The sequence below is a fragment of the Metopolophium dirhodum genome, chromosome 1, assembly GCF_019925205.1.
Source record: "Metopolophium dirhodum isolate CAU chromosome 1, ASM1992520v1, whole genome shotgun sequence".
In the NCBI taxonomy this organism is placed as follows: Eukaryota; Metazoa; Arthropoda; class Insecta; order Hemiptera; family Aphididae; genus Metopolophium; species Metopolophium dirhodum.
Genome location: NC_083560.1, coordinates 65,650,037 through 65,665,663, shown reverse-complemented (window position 1 = coordinate 65,665,663; position 15,627 = coordinate 65,650,037). Strand labels below are relative to the sequence as shown.

The window sequence follows — 15,627 nt, the reverse complement described above, 5'->3', positions numbered from 1 at the left end:
GGTTTTAAATTTAATACCGGTTTTCAATATTTTCCATTTTCGGTTTCCAATTTTTCCCGGTTTCGTTTTGTAAACGGTTTATACCGGTTTCTAAAATCGGTTGCAAGTACTGGACTATTTACGTTCATTCATAGTTTATTAATTTATTTGAATCGGGGGCTCATAGAAGTAAACTTTCCAAAATGTTTGAGACACCAACAATTTTCAAAAAACATACTGTTATTTAAATTATATTTTCGATTTAGGTTTTGAATTTAATACTAGTTTCAAATTATTTTCATTTTCGGTTTTTGAAATTGGTTTTGATACCGGTTTCAAGGCCTGCTATCATTAGGCACGTAAGTAAAAAAAAACCATCAGAATACTTTTATACCTGTTAAAATGTGATATAAAAATACAATTTTTGATTTAGATAAACATTTATAGCATAACAGCCAAAACCATGAAGCTACTATATTATATTACCTTTAGGTAACCTATATAATGATCCAAGGTTATTTTAACAAAACATTAATCAAACCATAGTTTAGGACATTAGGTTGGTATCTAGACAAAAATATATCTATTATACATAGTGGATAAAGGTAATATAAATATTTGACAATAACTAGACAAATAATAATGTATGTTGTAACTTGTAACTTCAAAGAAAGTAAGTTTTAAATTTGAATTAATGTTTTACACAAATTATTTGTCATTTACTATTGTGAATACAAGTACCTAGGTACCTAACTAAGATTTTATATTGTTAAATATAGTATAAATTATATTTTACTTAGTTACGATTTAAACAGTACAGTTTAACCTACTTCTGAGTTGAATGAAAATTAATTTAGGCACTCCAAAAGAACATAACAGATGGGTAAAAATTATTTTATTAAAAAATAACTTTATTTCGTAAGTTATGTTTGTGTGGTAGTCTTATATCTGGTACATCAACCATTTCCTCGAAATGTCAAACTCAATTAAAATACCAAACATTTTCAGTAACACTAATTAATAATTAGCTATTGAATAGTAATTAGTATCCATGGTGTCAGCAAAGAAGGACTGCAGTGCTGCAATTAATGAGTGTACATCACAGCGTAGGCACACTCGGACCACATATCATAATCTCATTGGTCCAGGATATCCGTTAATATACGATTACAAGTTCGCAACTTTATTTTGATAGACTTGATAAATTAATACAAGGTTATTTGTGAATTCACAATATATTATAATAAGTTATAACTATCTCCTTGTGGGTATTCCGAAAATCTCAAAAACTTATTCAGATTATTGTTCTAAAAATAATTTTAAATTTTAATTATTTAGTTACTTGCTTCGTTTCACATTTATAAAAAAAAATATTTAGATTGATATTTTACAAGATTCTGAGATGACCGTAAGTTTCCTAAAATCAACGTAGGTATGTCGTTGTAATTGAGTTTTACAAATTTACTTAATATTATTATATTATTATTAATATAGCTAGTAACTGTTTAGGGTGGTTGCTTTTGGAATGGAAATGCATTGTACATATTTATAGCTAAAATATAGGTAAAACTGGATGATACCAAAATTATTTATTAATATTATAGGTAGCAACTAGCAGGCATAAAAAGCTTGGTACTTATATTCTATAATACTATTCAGTAGGTAGATAGCAATTAGTAGTACATTGTTATTGCCAAAACAATATTCCGTATCATTACGAATTTTACATATAGCTATATGGTACCTATTTTATACTTATACCTACCCAAATATTATATGATATTATCAAGTTGATTTTTGTCTATGCGATCTCGTTGTTATAACACATTTGTACTGTTATAATCGTTTCTTTTTATTAAACAATAACGAATATTTTTCTTAAATTCTATAAATATCTAAAACAATTTCTGAGAATACAGTTACCAATCGAGGCTGTACATTATTATATAGATACTTATTTTAGTGTTGTGAATTTGTAGTTCAGTAAATTACAGACAAAACTTATACATAATATACTAGAAAAACTACACTGTGTGTCGTATGCCATGTGATATGTGAATAATATATACATAAATACACATGGTGAAATAACAAATACTATATACCAGATGGACGATGGTATATAAATATAAATATAAAGCTCGTCAACCAAAAACAGTTTCTCTTTCTCTGAGTGAGACAAGGGATGGGGGATGTTAATCCCATCATGTGGATTAAGGTTACCAGACTAATGCTGTATACATGTATGAAACTCCACGGGGTGTGTCATATTTATATTTAGGTACTTGGCGGCGGCGTTTACTAAGTCGTACAATACAAATAATACTATACAAATATATATGATGATAAAATATTACTAAAATAGTAAATATTCCACGGCACCTCGAGTTGGTACAACGAAGAAAGCAGCTGGGAAGTAATTTTGGAATCTTGGTTTGCCAATATAGTACTTAAATTAATTATGAATTATGATGTTATATTTACATCTAAAATAATCAACATATATATTTATGATTATTTTTCAAAATTTAAGCATGTACCTAGGTACTATGAGGGAATTATGATATAAATATAGATAGGTAGTATTTTAGTATTTTTACCATACTAGTCACAAGATTTAATATTCTGAATTTGTAAACCAAATCAATAACAATATTTTGTTATAATATTATTAAAATAATGTGAGGATATAATAATAAGTAATTGTCATTCTAATAGTTGACATTACACTGCAAAGGATTTAATCTAACAAACTAATAAAAAACATAAAAAAAATATATTAAAACCTACATTCCATATCAAACTTTTACTATATGAAATGATAACAGAATATCGTGTATTTCACAACCCATATAATATTATCGTACAATTGAGTTATTATAGTTCATTTTTTATTAAATAAAGAATTATATTTATCGATCATAATAAAAACGCTAAAAATACCACTATGCTCGTAAGTCGTTACAAAATAATTATTTCAGTATTTAAATTATTACTCGAGACATTGGTTTATATAAGTATTAAGTTTCTCAAGGAATTTATGTTTTTTTATTTTATTATATAAGTGTAAATTGTTTTTCTCAAAAGAAAACTATCTAAACTACAATAAGAATACCTACCTCTACTTAATAGAATAATTGTAATAAATCTAATATTAACACCTCGGCGTACAATTTCAGAAAATAATATGATTAAAGCTTCAAAAACTATGATACTGAGAAGCCGAGTGAACGTCATAATCTATTGACTGTTTTTTTACTAACATTGAATGTCCATTGAACATATATGTTGTATTATATAGGTATATAATACTATAATAATATCGTTCTATTAGTATAAATAAATTAGTCAATAAGATCTTCCTGTATACTTGGACTAACGATGTTTTGAATTGCCTATGAATGGGGTTTTGGTGTGGACGAGACGAACGTCGCAAGCGACGATCGTTATGTGCGATAAACTTACCAGGCGTGCCCGACCACGCCTAAAATACCCGTTTATAACACATGTTCCGATTGACCACAGACAACACTAATTACAAATACCCAGATATTTTATAAAAGTAGTTTGTCAATAGGTCAATACATTATTACTAAAATTATCAATAATCAATCCATACACATTGCTCAATATAGTATCTAATATGGACTACCTATAGTGTACTATCTAGTAACATAATATCTCCAAAAAATAAATATACGACACACCCCCCCCCCCCCCCCCCCACCCCACATTATTCTTTACTATAAATGCTTTTTACCCTCTTGAAAATTGTGTTTCGTAACACTTATAATTGTCCATCTATACGACTATATCATATATTTTAAATACGTTTTTTCATGTCTGTACATAATATATCATAATGTCTAATTGTAAGTTAAAGTGTACAGGCGCGGTTTTTCAATAGTTAAATTCGTATTCTAAACGTATAGAATGGTAGGTCTTTCGATTTGTGTGCCTAAGTAATGGATGTTTGTATAATTTATTTATTCAAATCAAATTAGTAATTGTGTTTTATTTCTGTAAAATCGATAGACTAATCTAACATAACCTATACATACTTATTCAATGGTTAATACTTGATTATTTTAAAATTATATTGGTTCTCATTTTAGTTTACCACCTACTATGCAAATTTATCACTCGAAATTCATGAAGTTATACTGATTATCTTTATATAATATACTACTATGTAAATTACATAATTACCTATTCATGACGGGATAACCAATAATATAATTAGGAAGGTACCAATATAGTGAAACTATTTAAATTTATCTTGCGATGGTGAAATATAATATACTCTTTATTCATAACTTAATAACGACAATATAAATTATAACAACATTTTATTTGCCACTGAAAATATTTACCCAAAAGTTTCTGTATAATAGCTTGAATTGTTATCATTAGCTATTTGTACAAAATTACTAATTACAGACTTATTAGTTACCTATAGCAGTTGAAGCAAAAGTATGAAAAAGTAAATACTACAATGCCCGAATTAAAATAATTTGCATACCTTCAACCCAGTACCCACTGAAAACAGATTAATATTGTTAACAGTATTACATAATTACACGGTTATATTCTGTTGTATAAAAAATGAAAGCTTTTTAAACATAGATTGTTTTGAATAAAACTTTAAAACTTTACTTAGTTATGACACAGATATTTTAAATTTTAATTAATAGGTAATATTATAAAATGTATTTTAATTTGTCAACATAATCTACATAACTAGATACCAAGCTTCAACAATACACTTATAACAATATTACAAGTCATAGGTAGACACAATAAGTTAAAATATAATTTACCTAACTACATTATAAAAAGTTAAAATTATTGAATATTCAATAGGTACAAAATATGTACAATTATACCAATATGAATACATAACGTTATAATGCCATTAAAAATAAAAATAATAGAAGTAATAATTGAAATTACATAACTTAAATCTTAATTATATAGTGAAATGTAGATAGTAATTGTAACTAATTAATAGTAATATGTTTTAGTGTTGTACTTGGGTAATTATCAAATCACTTTTAATTTTTAGTTATTAATAACTTTGGTTGAACATTATTCCAAATAAAACAATTTTAGTGAGCATATATTGTAAACATAAAATATACATTTTTATAACAATTAATTTTGACTTATAATGGAGTTAGTACCTATTACAGGCTATTAATTTTTTTTATTTTTCTATCGATGAAAAGTCTGACAGTGAAATAACTACAAAAATATTACGTATTCATAATATCTGTCCCAATCAACAGAATTTATTGATCTATTTGATCATAGGTACAACTAGGGGGGTTGGGGGATATTATAAATTTAAGTATAGTTTTCTTACTAAAAATAACTATTGGTGCATCATAGATTGTACATTTTTATTAATACACTTCTATCTTTTAATACGGTGAGTAAAGTGAGGTGGATTGCCAAATAACCGGTCTCCATGGACTAGCATTTTTATACCACTTTTTGTTTTAATAATAATATACTTTGAATACATAATATATATATATATATATATACATATATCACTTCTCAATATACAAAAAAAAATGTCTACATTTGTTCTTAATATAAATATGTATAGGTATACCTATATTCTATATAAGTATATAACAATATGTCATAACAGCGTAACATAATACATTTAAACTTCACCAAACTGGTAATACTAAAAGTTTTTAGTTTAAAAAAAGGTTGAATATATTTTTTTTTAAATATGATTACCTATTGTTTATGTTATTATATTGAAAAAAGATTAAATCAAACTATTCAAATTGTAGGGAAGTTGAATAAAATTGATAAAGATATCATAATATCATGTATTATAACTTAGTATAATGTTAAAGTCTAAAAATTAAAAAGTTATTATACTTTATTTCAAATAATTGAGTTACATCTCAGTAATTTGTTACAATGCTATAAAATAATTATAATTAACTTGGAATTAATAAATAAACACAGATACAAGGTACCCTGATTATTTTACTATCTATCAAATGTACAATGAAAAATGTTTTAAAATATTACAAATAACTTTGTCAACTATCAATACATTTTCATTTCCTAACTGGTGGACCCATAATTGTAAGAATACAAAAACTATGCATAACAATAATGGCGGGTACGACTTGTGGGAGCTAAGTATTCATGACTAAATACTCACACATGCAATTATGTTTAGTTGAGTTGTAGAAAATACAATTATAGATAAATTAATAAATTATATATTAATAACGATATATTACGTATACTTGTATGTACCGTATAAATACCTAATAAAAAGTACCTTTTCTGTTTGTGATAAATTATTTTATATTAAACGCATTTCATATTAGTATATCACATACATGTTATTACAAATAATTAATTTATTGGTACTTACACTAGAGTAGTGTGGGTGAGTTGGCCTAGGAGTAGCATAATATGTTGCCACTCCTCCAGCATGTTGCATGGGATGCATTACCGTTGCAACTTGCATTCAAACGGCTTTTAGGAAACTTCTAAACAGCTAAAATATAAAAATAATTGTTCAATTATTGTCGAGATTATTGTGTAACTATTTATAAAATATATTAGATACTATTTTTGGCTTGTGAGCAATAATCATAAACTCAGTACATCAAAATTTCAAATTTAGATATATTTCAGATTTAAACTTTAGTCTAAAAAACATAACTTTTTAAAAAACAAAGCCCTTACAATTACTGAAGCACTTAGTATGGGGTTTGGATAAAATAATTGAAATTCAAATCTACTGAGGTCTAAGGCTAAATATGTTATAAATAATTATCAACAATAAAATAACTCTAGACTAATAAATTATAATATATTTTAATTGGTAGTTTAAGTTGTTATAAATATTTTTACAAAAAAATGTATTTAATGAAGACAATTAAACAAGATAATAAATATTCTATTAAATTGCAACAATAAGCCACCAACTAAACCATGTCTCATTTATACATTTAATAAATATAATCTATATAAAATGATTACATAAGGTTCATTTTAAATTTTGAAACCTCCATAAATGTTATAATAATATTGTAATAAGAAAATAATATTTTTCTTTCTTCTATTAGATGCCTATAACAAGTATTATTAAAATATCAAATGTTTTTATTATCTATTTATACCTCAAAAAAAAATATTTAATAATAACTAATTGTATTAATTTCTGTAGTTATACAAACTTTTAACTATAAAAATGTTTATAATAAATTTAAATTATAATTAAATCAATTCATGAATTTTTAAATATATTAAATATATTAAGTAGATAATATATTAAATCGGTAGACACCAATAAACTTTATAGACTTTGTTCAAAACAAATCAAATATAGTACATTATTCAAATATTCTAGTATTCAATAACTATTTGTTTAAACAAATAAACATTATTGTGTTGTATTAAAATCAAATAGATTTTTGTAAAAATTAGTCATATAAAATATGTATGAAATAATTTAGTTAGGAGCAAAGAAGTTTAATTACAACTTTTTTTAATAAAAATCAACTTAAAGATTCTTAATTAATTACTTTATTAAACAGTACTTCATTAAATTGTTCTAAATATTTATTTCAAACACAACATTTTACATTTTCTTACTTATCACTAAAAGTAAACAATTTAGATTAACACATAATTCCATTATTTTACACAAACTAGTTAAAATTAAAAATTAAAAAAAAAAAAAAAAAAAAAAAACACAAAGAAATAATAGGTTGTATATTATTAATGCGTAGTTAAAACTGATTACTATTATCAATTTTATCAAATATAAAAATTCTTATCTCAAACATAAGCTACTAGGAACAGAAATAAAGACATAGGTTTTATAACAATTGAAATAGTAGTAATTAGAGAAAATACAATTTGCATAATTGTTCTAAAATAATGGAAATAAGGAGTGTGCACCAGCATAATAAAGAATCATTGGTGGAGCTCCTTAAAATGTGTTTAAATATACATGCAACTGCATGTTATAGCATAACTAATTTCAACAAAAAAATATTAAAACTAGAACCATTTTTTATGGATATCTTGAACAAAAATCTGCATACTCTGCACACTCTGGTGTATGGTTGCCAATTTCAACGGATTAAAATTACAGTGATGCATTAGCTTCAAACGGAGCACACAAAAAACTTAAATAATATTTGTTGTTTACTCAACATCAAACAATACAAACTGTAAAAAAATAGGGTAAAGCTTCTATCAACTCATACACTACTCATAACTACTGGGCGACAAGCTGCGGTCAATACTGTGTGATTGTAGAATTTCCACAAGGTTAACACTTACGAAATATCAATCGATATGGTTGACTAGTGAAATGGCTGCAGTCAGCTGACGACGACCTGCTACCGCTTATTATCTATACTCATGTGTATACAGAGAGGACTTATTACGGATCGGGACGGTGTGCTCCTCCTGCAAAACCACATAGATCCGTCCACAGGACGGAACAACATTAATTTATAATAATATTATTAATTATCAGTGGTCAATAGGTACTTACCAGTGTGTAGTGTTCGCCGTTCGCACCTGACATAGCTGTGACCATGGAACGATTACTTGAGTAAATTGATGTAGGTATAATAACGACTTGCACCGCAGTAGGTAGCTAATAGACGATGGCTGCGGTAGAAGACGGAGAAGGCACCGGGTGGCGGCGTGCTGTAGTTAGGTATGTGAATGACTCGAGCATCGGTCTTTAGGGAAGTCGAAAACCCTCTTCTGGCGCGGTGGAAGCAGAAAAGAAGAGCGATAATTTAGTGGTTGGTGTGTAGTAAGGTTGCTGAAAACCACGAGACGTGTGTATTGATGATGGTATTATTATTGTTATTATTATTGTTATTCAATAATAGGTACCTACCCGTCACCTGTAAAAAATGATGGTGATTAGGAAAAAACACACAAACGACGATGACCGACGGCGATCGGGAGCGGTTTTTTGCGCGAACGTAACCGGCCCGAATCGTTATCGCGATAAATAAATAATAGTAATAATAATAATAATAATAATAATAACAATAATCGCCGTCGGGTCGTCTGCGGTCGCGGTCGTCGTCGTCGTCCTCGTCGTCGTCGTGCTGAACGGCGGCGTCGGCAGCGACGTCGTGGTCACGTCGTCGGCCGGCGGATAAGGAAATGCTAGCACACGCCGGCGCGCGCATACACACATATACGCGCACGCACGCACACCAGTCAGTAACACACTCGCTCAATGGGCACACTAACGCACACAACCAAATGCCACACACGCCCCAGCAAGCGGTCGTAGTTGTAGTAGTGTCGATACTCGGTAGTAACCAGTAGTAGTACCGCTAGTAGTTGTAATAGTAGTAGTAATAGTAGTAGTAGTAGTAGTAGTAGTAGTAGTAGTGGTTGTAGTGGTTGTAGTAGTAGTAGTAATAGTAGTAATAATACTACCACCTAGTGGCGGTGGTGATCGGAGGGATGTGTGCCACACGGTAGCCTCGGCGGGGGCGGTCACACGGTGTGACCCATCCCTGAAATGGTAATAATAAACGGAGGAAAAAAATACGACGGCTCGTGTGAGAGGGTGTGGGGAAAAAACCCGCGCTCATACCCACCACCGGCACACGAGCCGCCCACACACCCCGTCGATCGATTTTTTGGTTTACCGGCGTGTGTTCTCTCATGGAACAGAAAAAGGCCGCTGCGGGGACGTCGTCGGCGGACTGTCACAGGAAGACTGTTAAGCGGGAGCGGCTTTTAAACTTTCGCCGAAAATTTGCAATTTTTAATACAATCGATTGACGGGCTATTGCCCGCTTTCGTACTTATTATTAAAATATGTATTATATGATTATAAATATATAATATAATATTTTTATTATTATCGCTGTGATATCGACGGCCGTTCACTCCACGACGATATTAACAATCGTGTGTGGTGACTTCCGGTCGCATCAGTACTCGGAAGTGTGGTCGGGGACGAGCGCAGAACCGACGACTTTTTTTTTTCCGCGCGATCGGATAACCCGGTTATGCCGGTCTCGAAAACAGCTGTTCTCGAGGCTGCCGCCGCAATACCGGTCGGAATTTGCGTGGGCGGCGGGCGGCGACCGTGGCGTTTCAGGTCACGATATATGACGCGCCGTCTACCGATCGCATCCTGTACCGCCGAAAACCGCCAGTCCGGCCGATAGATGGCAAACCTTTCGCGAATATATATTTGGTGGGCCCAAGAGCATTTAAGATTTTGCCGCACTTTGGCAACAACATTTTAAAGCCCCCCGACTTTGATTCATATGATTAATTTTTCATACTTCAGTATTTTTACACAATATTTATTATTCATACAAAATCAAAAATAACTGCCTTATATATTATGATTACTAAATAAATATAATATATTAAAGTATAATAAATTATACTATAATGGAAGACTGAATTGTATTATTATATTATATTATATAGAGCTATGCAGTGTCTGGCAAGTTCCTTATAAAGAGGAATTCGTTCCGTTCCTTGTTCCTTAAAAAAAAAAGAATTCGTTCCTTTGAGTGACTGAGTATTCCTTTTTTAGTTCCAAATAAAATAAAAATTCTTATTTAATCATTTATGTTTTTTTTTAATATGCATACTTCTTTAATTTTTAATTATAATATATAACTACAAGACAGTATAGGTACATATTTTATAATTCTATGTTGAGATTTTTTTCGAAATTAAATTGTTGGCCAACGTATGTCGATTGTCTTAACGTCGATACTCGATAACGATCAATAATTAGCAATATACATTATACACATTAAAAAAATCTTAATTTCAATTATTTACATAATTATCTGTGTAAATTATTGGAACTAGAAAGGAACGAACAATTTTGTTATTTTTCCTTGAAAAAAAGAACTAGTTCATGAGTTCAACGTTTTTTTATAAAAAGGAATCGTTCATCGTGCCGTTATTTAAAAAGGAATTCTTTCCAGGAACCCATTCCTTTTGGAACTCGTTCCTTCTAAACACTGGATCTATGTGACATATTTTGTGACAGTTGAACATAAATGCTCTTTTTCAGAGTTGAATATTTAGATACCTATTGGCTATTTTGTTATTATCTCCTATTATCATTAATATATTTCTATAATATGATACAAGGTATAATTTGGGATTATAGAGATTTGTGATGTCCAATTTAGTATTGGGTCAAAAAAGAGATCATTTAAAAAAAAAAAAGGTGGGTAAGAGGATGTCGCTCTGCTGTACAGTAGGTTCCAAGTGGGTCACTGTAATGGATGGTGTTAAATTTGAATTCAATATGATAGAATATCATTGTATAAGAAAAAACTATTCGCATATGATATTACTGAGTATATTTGATGATATTATTGTGATTAAAGTAATTTATAATACATAACCTATTTACGTGGAACCTTGTTTTAAAGTTTCAATCCTTAGCTATAAAAGTTGAACATTTTATAAATTTTTAACTTCAAAATAAATATTAAATTTTAAATTTGATACATTTTGTTAAAATTTGAACTTTAAATGCTTATAAAAAAAATTCTGCCCATGTATTTTTAATATTTTTCAACTGCTATTGTAACAATATATCAGGAGCCTTGCATTACATTTTCACGCTATTTTACCCAACAAATAAAATTTTATTGATATTTATAGAAAAAAAAACTAAAAAAATTGAAAACTGACAATGTCCGTAAACAGCTCAAAACGAGTCAAATAATTTTCAAAATTTTATCGTGTATAGATAATGCTAATTCAGTGAAATTTCGTGTACTGACGGTCATTTGTTATAGAGCTGCACCAAAAACCAAAACAATAATAATATGATGGTACAATATTATTAATTATTGTACAGTTATCAGCAAAGCAAAGATTTCTATAAAAAAATTGCAAATCATAAATTAAGAAGGCATGGACGTACTCAGGACAAATTTTTGGGATGAATGTTGGGGGGGGGGGTTGAGCCCTTAACCCTTGACCCCCTCCCAAATTACTGCCTTGAAATAGGGATCTATAAACGAAAAGCCAATGTCACATTATTTATTATTTTGCGGTTGGTAATGTGTTAGTAAGAACATACATTTAATTCAGAACGAAACAGTTCTAATTAAGTGAAAAAAATTATATTAACAACCAAAACGTTCTATCTGAAGAACTTTTTGGTTCTTACCGGAGATTTCTTACAATTTTGTTTTTTTTTGTTACATTTTGATTAAAAAAAAAACGAATGACTGTTGTTAACGCAGAACAACTTTGTGAATTATTATATGTGCCAATCACGAAAACTATTGGCAGACCAACGCACGTTTAAAATACGACCATTTTTTTTCATTTCAATTCCAACCTCCAAACAAGCTTCGTCAAAGGCCCTAGAACTTTTAGGACTTTGGTGATACCAAAAATCACATCTAAAAATTCACAAAGTTGTTCTGCGTTAACAACAGTCATTCGTTTTTTTTTTTCAAAGGCTTGGCCTGGTCCAATGTCACTACGGGCCGGCCCGGCACTTGCAGGTCTTTAGTATACGGTCAGAGTTGTACTACTGTATTAGATTAAATATTATGTACTATATCACAAACCACGTTTTTGCAAACATTAACATTATTCATGTTCTATAGGATATACACTAGTCTAAACTCATTTTCTTCAAATATGTTCTTACAACATTTTCAAATTAAGTTCTAGCCAATAAATAACTGTTAAAAATGTTTGTTTACTGTGGTTTATTGAATATTTAATTTGTGGCTCTGTAATAGCGTTTTCAACCTAACCGCACTGGTGCCACAGCCCACAGACCTTATACTAGTTATACTAATAGACGGGGCATGAACTTAGTTCGAGCTTGCTCGCGTGAGCTCTCGTATAAGGTCTATGGCACCAGTGTGGTAATGTGGAAAACGTAAATAAGTGTGTATCATGTAAAAAATATAAATGAAAATATTTCATCATTAATTGTAAGTTGTGTGGTGGAGGTTTCATGTGGACTGCTATGTAACTTGCCTTTAAGTGAAGTTGCTCATGAACAATTTAAAGTGAATATGAAAAAATTACAAACTCAACTCAGTTAAAAACAAATTCTTCCATTTTTTTTTTAAATTATCAGCCAAATGACTAATTAGTGAGTTGAGTAGTAGTTGGATAATTTAAAATTATTTAAATAACTAACCATTTTGTAATAATAATAATTATTATTCCTTTTTATTGAACACTTTTATATCTTATGTCCATTTGCACAGTAAATTATGTATCACATAAGGCATAATTTAACATGTATAAATGTCTTATGTGACACATACTTGACTATACATACGGACATAAGTTAATATTTAAGTATGTATGTGTTTTCTAATTGAATTAAAAAAATAATTATTTGTTTAGTTTTTTTTTTAAATCATTATAATATTTTACATTGTGATTAAACAAAAATATATTAAATTATCTAATAATTTTAACCAAAATGCATTTGAACATGTCCATTAGTATATGTTTCAAACAACAAAAAAAAAATATGATTTTAAATTATATCTTTTAAATAAATTGTGTCTTAAATTTAGAATATTTATGCCTGTATATTATATTATAATGGTTAACATTTTATCAATAAATATTATCCATAATATGTTTTGGTAAAAAACACTTAAGTATATAAAACACTAATAACAATTAAATATTCAAAAATCAACCGTAAGGATAAAAGGGTGAAAACAAAAACTTGTGATGGTCCATAGAAGAAATAATTTATTGATCTAAATGAGCTGAATTAAAGTTGAGTAGTCAATGTTTGTTAATGTAAGATATTCTTATTATTCTTTACCTAGTTTATCCAAAACTAAGCTCTTATTTGTTGACTATAACATACAAAAAAAAAACCAACAAATTAATGTTAGTATTATGTAAGGAACTTAAATAATGAATATAATAAATAAAAAGCATTATCAAAAATGTATTTAGATAGGCTCAAGTAAGAAAAACACTTGATATTTATCAAATGTCATTCTTAAAATCATTGTACATAATATTGATATTTGGTGCACAGTATATTTATTCTTTGAAGTTATGCTTACAATATTTACATAATGCAATGGCTCTAAGTATTTATCTAAAATAGCAACTTACACTAAATATTGTTCACACTGAATTTTTCCAATTATATTATCTCTTTGAGGCTCAGGAACATTCCTACATCTGCACCCACTATTGTTCCTTGTTGACTAGAACTAAAACACTCAATTACTTGTTAGTTATTTTTGTAATGTGTTATAGCTACCTTTAGGCTATATTTAGCATTTACAATAGTATATTATAATAGTATTGTAGCGAGCTGTGACTACCTATCTAAATACCTATGTAAATAAATTCCTAATAAATACAAAATTACTGTAGGACAATGGATAAAACAAATTAAAAACAAGTGATATGCTATTTTAAGTTAATTGAAATATATTTTAAATTGTATTAACCATTCAAGGTATATTATCAATATTGCTCATTATGGTACCGCAAGACAAAAATAACTAGGCCATAGGGTTTTACTAATGTTTATCATAAAGCTACTTTCTATGTCCAAAGATTAATGAATCCAATTTTAATAACTCATGTCCAACTAAATGTTTGAACTAGGTATATTTTGCCACCTTCCAATTCACATTGCATGTCCTGGTCCTCGAAGATCTGCACTATTAAAATTAGATACTACTTCAGCAATTGAGCAATGGTAATATGGTATAGGTAACCTACAAACTAATAACGTATTATATTATAAAGTAATATTTTGATCCAATTTGCTAAAAGAAATACTATATGTTGATCCAGCCCTCCTTTGTTGACTTACAAATTCTGATTTTGTGCTCACAAATACTTACTAATGACTTACTAAAGGAAGACCAAATATGAATTCGTTGGGGTAATGTTGGGTGACTAACTTCACGGACATGGAATGCTGTCTTGTACACTTCAATTAAGGAAAACTACATTAATGTGCGCTCAATCAGAAATGTGTAGAACAATTAGAAAGCCTGAAGACAGAACCTGGTGAAAAAGAAAAAGAAATTTTTAGAAGCTATACAAAAACGAATTCATAAAGGCATAAATATTACAATCACAAAGTCTGTAGGAATCAACAGATTGCAATTCTTGCCAAATATAGTCGATAGAATGCGTCATCGCTTATTCAATGACCTTGAAAATACAACAATATTACAAGATCTAAAGATAAGGAATATTGAAAAATATAATCTAATTAATAATTATTACCGTACGCAAATATCTAAATTCCATTTTTTTCATCCTGTAGGTTATATAATATATTTTAGAAGTATTTAAAATAGAAACCGATGATGATAAAGGAGAAGAAGAAATTAAAAGAGTGTCACACAGATTTGGTCTATCTGAATTTGAAAGTTTAGTAAACTTTCGTACATAAAATGCGTCTTCTGATCTTATAAAAACACTAAAGATACTTCCAACAACAACTTCTGAATGTGAACGAGGATTTTCTGATATGAATCTCATCATAACTGATCTTAGAACTCGTTTAACGATTGAAAATGTGTCAGATTTAATGCTTATCTCCATCAATGGCCCCCAAGTTGAAGAATTCAATCCACGACCATACGTAAA

General features: G+C 29.0%; 1 protein-coding gene across 7 annotated transcripts in view; it reads right to left on the bottom strand.

Moving 5' to 3' along the window:
- The window catches only part of LOC132936807 (protein alan shepard), a 126,587-nt gene extending 117,124 nt beyond the window's left edge, over positions 1-9,463 (bottom strand). For 2 of the 7 annotated variants that reach the window (XM_061003579.1, XM_061003580.1), the window contains exons 1-4: positions 8,891-9,445; positions 8,534-8,812; positions 8,317-8,445; positions 6,392-6,517 (exon numbers count right to left, since the gene is read on the bottom strand). In XM_061003579.1, the coding sequence (XP_060859562.1) occupies positions 6,392-6,487 (96 nt within the window). In that variant the 5' untranslated portion in view covers positions 6,488-6,517; positions 8,317-8,445; positions 8,534-8,812; positions 8,891-9,445. Of the gene's footprint in view, positions 1-6,391; positions 6,518-8,316; positions 8,446-8,533; positions 8,813-8,890 lie in introns of all 7 variants that reach the window. The other 5 variants (XM_061003582.1, XM_061003578.1, XM_061003581.1 and 2 more) reach the window with 5 other exon arrangements.
- Positions 9,464-15,627: the final 6,164 nt, after the last annotated feature.